This window comes from Pyrus communis, chromosome 10 (assembly GCF_963583255.1).
Source record: "Pyrus communis chromosome 10, drPyrComm1.1, whole genome shotgun sequence".
NCBI classification, from domain to species: Eukaryota; Viridiplantae; Streptophyta; class Magnoliopsida; order Rosales; family Rosaceae; genus Pyrus; species Pyrus communis.
In genome coordinates, this window is record NC_084812.1 from 7523570 (window position 1) to 7532237 (window position 8668).

The 8668-nt window shown below is 38.9% G+C and overlaps 2 protein-coding genes across 2 annotated transcripts; one reads left to right on the forward strand and one right to left on the reverse strand.

The window, feature by feature from the left end:
• Nucleotides 1-522: 522 nt before the first annotated feature.
• Nucleotides 523-3061, forward strand: LOC137748262 (calmodulin-lysine N-methyltransferase). Its single transcript, XM_068488388.1, has 7 exons — nucleotides 523-634; nucleotides 710-875; nucleotides 1090-1169; nucleotides 1268-1328; nucleotides 1477-1592; nucleotides 1856-1988; nucleotides 2502-3061. Exons 1-7 carry the CDS (start codon nucleotides 562-564, stop codon nucleotides 2779-2781), a joined length of 909 nt encoding a protein of 302 aa, XP_068344489.1. The 5' UTR covers nucleotides 523-561; the 3' UTR covers nucleotides 2782-3061.
• A 250-nt stretch (nucleotides 3062-3311) lies between these two features.
• LOC137748261 (thaumatin-like protein 1) lies at nucleotides 3312-6294 on the reverse strand. The gene is made up of 3 exons (XM_068488387.1): nucleotides 6105-6294; nucleotides 5317-5989; nucleotides 3312-5173 (listed from the first exon to the last, which is right to left on the reverse strand). The coding sequence occupies exons 1-3, from the start codon at nucleotides 6157-6159 to the stop codon at nucleotides 4990-4992; spliced, it is 912 nt and encodes a 303-aa protein (XP_068344488.1). The 5' UTR covers nucleotides 6160-6294; the 3' UTR covers nucleotides 3312-4989.
• Between the last annotated feature and the right edge of the window lie 2374 nt (nucleotides 6295-8668).

An 8668-nucleotide genomic window follows, 5' to 3' on the forward strand; every position in this document is an offset into this window, starting at 1 on the left:
GTTTTGCAACAAACATTTATGTTACTTTGTTTTGTTTTTGTGATTTGGAGATGAATGAGTTGAAGCGACACTATAACAGCGAGTGTCTTTGTAATTAAAGTAGTTAAGAGTATTTGCACTGCACTCAGAAAAGACTTTTCAAGAAATGAGAATTGTTATGCGAATCCGCTTCGCTTTCTGTACAACAATCTAAGCTATCTTTTTTATAAGTCTCAGTTCATAATTTATTCTTGGAAAAAATTAGCTCGATCGAAAACTATTTGCCCATTTGATTCTAGTCATAAAATTTCATAGTAGTCAATGAAATGAAAGTATAAAAAATAGACGATTCGGATCAGTGAAATATACTACTAACAAAAACTTTTGGGTGGTGTGGGCTTGTGTATGGGCCATACTTAGAATTGGGCCCACCTGAACCACAGCCCAATCTATGGATCCAATCTCAAGGCAACCGAAACGGCGCCGTAGAGAGCGCCAAATATTGCGCACAATCTTCCGTTAATCCGTAAACCACCTGGCTGAAGTAAGTGCCCGCAGACAGAGCTGCAGAGACTGGATCCAATGGAAACAACCGTCAAAGCTTCCTCTCTCCGGTGGAAAATTCTCCGTCAAGCTCTCCTCCGCAAACCCACCGGTGCCTCTCTCTCTCTCTCTCTCTCTCTCTCTCTTCTGATCAAATGGAGTTTTTATTTAATACTGTGAACTGCAGGAGAAGATTCGCAATCCGAAATCGGCGTCAAGAAAATCACGAGGAAGACGACGCAGGGCTTCAACTTGATCCCATCCCACATCGCCAACGACCCATCATCTCGCTCCGGCGACGTCACCGTCTGCTACACCTTGCCCGACGACTCTGCCCCCAAGCTTCACCTCACGTGAGTTAGCTTTCAATCTTTGTTTCAAATGCTGCACCAAGCTCGAATCTTTCGTGTCAGTATATGATGCTCGAAATTACATTTGCAAAACCGAGATAGATATTTGATTTTCTCGATGTGGGATTTTTGAAATTTGATACAGTGATGCGAAAGTTTGAAAATTTTTATTGAATTTTTGTGGGCTTTGATTGAATTTTGTTACTTTTTGGAGCAGTCAAAGAGTGGTTGACCGAGCTGAGCTCAGTGACTTTGAGATTTGTAATGAGTACAATATTGACAACACTGGGCTTGTTTGTAAGTTCCTCTTTGTGCAATTTGACTGCACATTTTATTGGTTCTGTAATTTTGAGCAAGCTTTTGGCTTAATATATGTTGTTCATGTTGTTGTGCAGGTCAGTGGCCGTCGGAAGAGGTTCTTGCTTATTTTTGCTTGACTCACGCGGACATGTTCAGGTTTACAAATTATGCCTTGCACTGCTCTTTTGGAAATTTTCGTTTGGTCTTGAAGTTTCTGTATTGGCTGTTTCGGAATTTTGGTGCAACTTTCAGTGTTCATTTTTCTTCTGTGTGATATATTTGCATTTGCCTTGCATTTTTCTAGGTCGAAAAGAGTACTTGAGCTCGGGTCAGGCTATGGCTTAGGCGGCTTCGTTATTGCAGCTGTTACTGAGGCATCAGAAGTTGTAATTTCAGATGGGAATCCACAAGTAGTAAATTGTATCCTAATTGCATCGTTGAACTATGAACATGGTCTGTCTTGGAATGTTTTCAAACACGAACACGTCCTTTATTTTTATTTTTTGGTTCTGTATTTGTGTTATGTCATCAAAGAACCATTAATTGTAAATAGACCCCCCCCCCTCCTTCTTTTAAGAACATTTGGAAGTACGTACTTTCTTATTTCTCTTATTGTGATAATTTGAAACCAGATTATTTCTTGGTCAATTGTAAACATTATGTACAGATTCCTTAATGTTTAGATATTCAGCACAATATTGATGCAAACTCTAAAGCATTTGGTGGTACAAAAGTGAAGTCCATGATGTTGCATTGGAATCAGAATGAAATTTCTACTATCTCTAGCGAATTTGATCTCATTGTTGCTAGTGACTGGTATGTTCCTCTTTCGTTGAAGTTTCTTCATTAACATGTGCAATCCCACATCATTTTCTGCCCTTTTCATTAAATGAAGGGAGAGAATCATTGAATCTGGATGGAGATTATGTGCCATAGTTACCTCAACTTATGTGCCAAGTTCTATGCACTGCCCAAGGATCTCTTCTTTCCATCTGAAAGACATGAAATTTGGATTTGGTGCTATGGTGTTGTCATGATAGGCCCAACTTTGCAGCAGACCACCCATTATTCTTGAATGGATATTGTTGATTCCTCTTTGGTTATTTTTAAGTAATACTTTTTAATGAGTCTGGGAGGTTATTGGTGGGGAAAAGTTGTTTGTTGGTTGCAATTTTGGTTGACCTGGGGAAACTTAACCTCTTGGTTTTCTTCACTAAATGACAAGAGGCACTTGTAATAATTATGTAACATAAATGCACCCTAACACATTGTTAAATCTTTATGCTCTATCTTGTTTATATTCATTAACTTGATATGTCATATTCACAGCACTTTTTTTAAGGAATTCCACAATGGACTTGCTCAAATTCTCAAATTCCTGCTGGGAAAAGTGAAATCCTCGGAAGCTATATTCTTCAGTCCTAAAAGGGGTGACTCCTTAGACAAGTTCTTAGAAACAATCAAAGAATGTGGTTTGCACTTTAGCATAACAGAGAATTATGATGCAGAAATTTGGAAGCATCACGAGGAGTTTTTGGACGGCGATGGTTCCTGGCCTAGCTATCAAAAGGATCACTGCTATCCCTTATTGATCAGGATTACAGTATGAACTTTTGATCCCATATTCCTTCACCAGCTGCACATATTTCAGGCAATATAGATTCTGTCTGTAGGGTGTCAGTTTTTTCTGGCAGCATGGATTGCGTGTGTGAATTGTTTTTGTTATCATTAGGAATGGGAAATGCAATGTACAGCCAAAGTTTGGCCCCTGAAAATGGTGGTGGATACAGATCCGTAGGCACTTAAACGGCGTATTCCTTCCTTATCATTGTGTTGATCCTCCCTGACTTGTAGCTACCAATTGGAATGGAAAGAACAGCATTACCGTTGTTGGTTGATGTAAAATAATTGTGATTTCCTTTTAAAGTCTATGTTTCCTGCCAGATTTACAGTTTACCAATTGTAATGGAAGAATGAGATTTCTTTTCATGATTGATATTATATATTGTTGATTTCCCATTCTCAAGGTCTGAAAGTTTGAAACTTTTGTCTGAAGATTCCTTATCTTTATTTGAGCATCTAGTCACATTATCAGATTTAAAATATAGCCGTCCATGGCTAAACAACGACATGGACAGTAAGGGACGCAGCTGAACAATGTCAAAAGCGATATGCTCTTTGGATCGGTTAAACTAACATATATTAGGTGTGGGAGATTACTTGTTTGCTTTGAAGTTATATGTCACTGCAGGCTCACAGAAAGGAAGAAGGCTTGTCTGAAGAGTGTAAAGATGACATGTCCTGGATCAAATCCAAAGCTTTTCTAAAGATAAGTCTATCTCTATTCTCCTTTCACTATTGCTTTACGCTGGTTGGTTCCGAGTGCCACTTGTTTATATGAAATTTTACTTGTTAGCTCGAAAAGTATACTCAAGTTTGCAGTGCACAACTTCTCTGAACAAGTAATAAAAAATTCGTGAGCATTGCCATTGATTGATTATAATGCATGATTCGGCAATAGGGTGCAATTTTGGGAATGATATATTAGCATTTTATTTTGAATAATACCGTGGTTCTCATACTCTTGCTCTACCGTGAACTGTTTTCCTCTTGTTAGTTTGATCGCTTAAATTTTATAACGAATTAATGTTTTCCTTCTGTTAGTTCCTAACTGCCTTAACTTTCAACACTGATTAATGCAAGAACTGCTAAAATACATTAGATGGCAAAATATATATTGTTCTCAATAGGTATAGGCGTCACTGGGAAGCATGTCCCTTAAGATGGTGATCCCAATAAATAGTACTTGAGTAAAATATATTTCATTGCTAGCTTCATCATCCCACCAGTAACAAATTATGTTTGCATTTCTGCGGATGGTGATTTTTGCATTCCCGTTTTATCCATTTGCCCTCCTCGCTCCCTTTTATGTCTGTGCTTTTGTAGTGTATTTGTTCACACAACTTTTTGATTTGGAGACATGTCGAAAAAGATGGATTACGAATCATCTTTGAAAATGGACCGCAGTCATGATCAGGTATCAATCATCTTATCTTAAGGAAAAAGTGGTTCTTTTCTGTCTTTGTATTGCTTGCTCTGGGGGGTTTCCCCACAGAAATTATTGAAGAATCATCTCTTTGTATACATATACATCCAGGATGTGAAACTCCAAGGAAATCACCGTCATAGGGCGGCAATATGGAACCTACTTACATTGGCATTTTTCGGCTTGTTTGCTTATCTTGTTGGTAATCGTAACGAGAGAGAAGATGAATCATTCAGAATTGCCATTACTGATTGAAATCACATTATCTTCTTTTTGGCTTCAGGTATGATGATCAGAATGGTAGACCCCTACACGCACCTCTTTTGTTGTCAATTCATCAATGCTCATCGCACACGCCTATTCGTCGTGCTAAATGTTCACACTGAAAAATGCTTGCGTAAGTGGGTTATGTGGTGGTAGGTTACGAGTAATTCTTCTATGTGACCTTCTTACCATCACAAAAAAGAACATTTGGACCAAAAAATATTTGTAGACCCCTACAACAAGAAAGGCGGTCGTGGTAAAGAATTTTTTCCATAGAGGAAATGAAGCACATTTTCATTTCTAAACAAATGCTTTTGCTTTTGCTTTATAAATTAATACGTGTATTTGTATCGAACATCAATATTGTGGGGTTTGGATTTGGGTGGTTTACAATCCTTGAGTGTGTCGACTTTCCTCATTACTACCGCCAACTTGGCGTCTCTTGGTTGTATGTAAGTTTATCTCTCGAGGATGCAAACCACTGGGCCATTTGGAGCATGATATTGGCTAATGTAACTGTCGAAATGTGAGAGCCGAAGTGATGACCAAAATCAACATACTTTGAAGAGCTATGGAAATGGAAGGCTGGGTTTTGGTTGAATCTCCGCTGGCCAAATCAGCTAGCAATGAAGAACCTATTGGGTTCGACCCGGAATCCGACCCCGACCCCGAATCTCTTGAAGATTTTAGGCTGCCAAAAAACATATTTCGGAATCAAATCAATGTCAATTACAAGCATATTTTGCAAATCGTTAAAATTGATTACTGTGGATTAAAAACTAATAATCGAACAACATAACATGTAATACTGTTAAAAAAAATTAAAGTACTTACCTTGAAGTAAGAGAAGCGCAAAATGTGATCGTATAATCAGCACTTGTACACGTAAACGTACTTGAAGCATCATCGTAAGCGTAGCTATATGATTTCGGACACGCCGACTTAAACAACTGCGAGTACATGGACGGCTTGCATGTAGACGGTGAACCGTAGGCGCCGTTGCAACAATACTCCGGACTTCCAAATGCGTCACACGCGCTCTTGCACGCGCCGCCACCCTTGACTTTGAGCTCGGCAGGGCACCGACGGTTGAGGTCCGTAACGCACCCGGTGGACGCGCACGCACCGGATCCCCCACTCCCCTCAACGATCATTGGTAAGTTATAACCGTCAACGAGGCTGACGTCATAGAAGTCTTGAGAACCCGAACCGAGTGTGAACTCGGCTAAGGTGGCCGGTGGCACGGCTCCGGCACCGTTGCACTCGAGCTCGCCCGAGCCGCAGTCCCCGGTCGAACAAGAACCCCGACCCGAACCGTCAAAGGTGCAGCCGGTTCGGCCCCAGAAGCGACCGGACCAGCCGGTCGGGGCTTGGAAAACGCGGGAACTGCCTTTGGGAAGCTCGAAGCCGGTGCTGTCGAGCTTGTCATTGCCGGCGCTGGCTAGAATTCCCGGCCATACTGTGAAGTCACACTTATTTGTGAACGTGAATGTGACCCCTAACACCCCTAAAAAACAGAGACAAATGTATAGATTAGTGATAATTCAATTGAATTAAGAAAATGGAAAGAAGTTAAGGTGGTAAAATTGCTCGATTTATTAAAAGTTTGTGTCTTTTTTTACCTTCGGTAATGATTAGAAGAATGAAGGTGAAGTGGTAAGAAATTGGAGTAGCCATACGGATTTTGGTGAAAAGGTTTAGAATCTTGACTGGCAGAGAATGTTGGGTTTTTTTCTCACACGGAAACAGAGTCTGCAAATGGCAAATGCTGTATGAGAAATTGAACTGAGGGTGGAGGAGGAGGAGGAGGAGCTGGTGCTTTGGGGGGGGAAGGAGGGAGTGGTGGTAGGTTCCGAATGATCAGCTGAGAGTCTTATTTATGAGGAATTCATGCACAAAAAAGAGACAGTGTGAGTGTCAGCTATCACTGACTCACTATTTTTTTTTTTTTAATTTCTAATTTTACGAATAAGATTTGGCACCCAAATTTTTGCATTAAATCTGTGCGTCAAATGGATTTGATGTGTCACGGACTCACTAGCTAGATTTGTGCTTCGATTCATATGGAATTTGGTTAATAAGTGTCACATCATTTACAAATTTAATGTATAAATTTAGTTTCCGTAACATTAATCCTAATTTATTTTTAATAGTGAAAAGTTGATCCAATTAGATATGAGGTTAGTGTTGTGAAACGATTAAAAATGTCTGAGTTGTTGGGCGAAGACATGTTTTTATCTGGAAAACAACTTTGCTCCAGTGGCAGCATATGATTGGCGGACGTTTTTCTTTTGCAGTTGTCTAATTTCTTACAATTCAGTTAATTTAGTTTCATTTCATCCCATCATCGCGAGATGATTTTTCCCTTAATTATTGGGGGAAAAACACTACAAAACAAAATAACCTAACATCAACCTCTTGAAGGAGAAGATGACTGCAAAGGTGGAATGCACCAAAACATTCTCGCACATTTGAGAATGTAATTATGTTCCGAATCTCAAATCTCGGAACTCGGGTGAGAATGGCCATAAAAGTGCTTGATTTCCGCTATAACACCAGCCTTCCTCTCTTATTCTTAACAATTAACGGGTATGTGTGATTTCACTCTTATCTTATTAAGTGACGAATGAGTCCAATTGTACGTTATCCATCCGAATTGATAAGCCACAATCTCAAATCGTATCATGACACTAGCACTACATTTTATTGAAATTCCATTTCACTTGTATTCAGTTGTAAGTGAAAAGTCTTAGACTCAACTTTCAAGAACCGCAAAATCAATGTCAAATGATTATTTACCTACTGTATGACTTAGCCCTACCTATAACTCTCAATATCGTTGCCTATAAAGAAATGAAAATCACAAGACAAAGGCATGCAAAAGGCCGTGTAGTAAAGATTTTTCAGTGTGTCTGTAACTCGAGACATTACGCCATATATTATTATACAATTAGAGGGATACTTGAAAAATAACTTCCCTCCAAGTATTAAATGACATGTGATATCATGTTCGAGATCTCGGCCACTGAAAAATTTCTCACCATGTAGAAGCATATTAGTGGAGTCAAAGGCAGTACGAGGCACCATATGTCCACTCATATTAGTGTGGATTTAATTTGTGAATAAGATTCTGCTTCACCTGATTATATTGGTAAAAATAGAGAATAGGAATTACATGCACTATTGCAAAATTCAAAGGGACAATGACCCTTGTCTGAAGGACAAAAGAAAGAACACCGTTGCGTTAGTTAATTAGTTGGTTACATGGCGGGGTTTGGTTTAGGCAAGCCGCATGGTTTAATTGGTATTATTGTGGGAGAGCTTTATTCTGCTACCCAATTGAGGTACTTGGTTTCATGGGATTGATGCTCTAAATCAACTTCAATTGAAAAATCTTGAACTGAATGACACCGATGTGGTATCGGCCAATACTTTAGAGTATTTTGAGATATATTATGTTCAAAATTCGTTTGATAATGATTTTATTTTAAATTTTGTTTGAGTTTTTTTTGTCAGAGAGACAAAAAAAATGTATGAGAAAAATGAGGCGTAAAATTTAAAGAAATATGTACAACATGGTACTTATAAAATGAACACTAAAAGTAATTCAAAGTGATATTCTTATTCAATTTGTTTCGCGCTAAATAGCCATTTCATTGCTCCCTCCGGTCCCTCCCACCCTCTTCCTCCGTGTTTTTAAATTTGTCATTTCTCTATAATTAACATGTGCGTTCTTATTTTACTGACTTGATCGTCCAAGTATTTGTACCCAAACAACTACGGCATCACAATCTTCAATTTATTTCTTACAGTTGAGATCATAACTGACTTATCCAGCTGAAAAAGTACATATATTTTGAGGTCTATAACTTTGTCTGCAACATGAGAGAGGAAAGAAGTTAATTGGGAATTTGGGAGTGACCGACCAAGTATAACAAGTTCACATGTATGATGTACAATTACAGAACCTTATGAAAGGGGTCACATAACAACTTGTACCCAGGTTCGTTCGTCGTTTCACCCAAACCTTATGCTTAAATCTTTTCTAGCTTTTTCAGTGGGACAGCATCTGTCTAGCTTTCTCTGTAGCAATGCCATGTTACCCCTTTTTATTTTTTTGGAAGCCCATGTTACCCTTTTTTAAGTTAGAGCATCTTGGGGGTTTTATCTTTTATGAGGCTACCAC

Excerpts from the sequence above, each read along its gene's own strand:
- LOC137748262 (XM_068488388.1), top strand. The coding sequence starts at position 562 with ATGGAAACAACCGTCAAAGCTTCCTCTCTCCGGTGGAAAATTCTCCGT. Across the intron at positions 635-709 it reads TCTCCTCCGCAAACCCACCG|GAGAAGATTCGCAATCCGAA; the intron begins GTGCCTCTCTCT and ends TGTGAACTGCAG. Across the intron at positions 1,593-1,855 it reads GAATCCACAAGTAGTAAATT|ATATTCAGCACAATATTGAT; the intron begins GTATCCTAATTG and ends CTTAATGTTTAG.
- LOC137748261 (XM_068488387.1), bottom strand. The coding sequence starts at position 6,159 with ATGGCTACTCCAATTTCTTACCACTTCACCTTCATTCTTCTAATCATT. Across the intron at positions 5,990-6,104 it reads TCTTCTAATCATTACCGAAG|GGGTGTTAGGGGTCACATTC; the intron begins GTAAAAAAAGAC and ends TCTGTTTTTTAG. Across the intron at positions 5,174-5,316 it reads TGCGCTTCTCTTACTTCAAG|CCTAAAATCTTCAAGAGATT; the intron begins GTAAGTACTTTA and ends GTTTTTTGGCAG.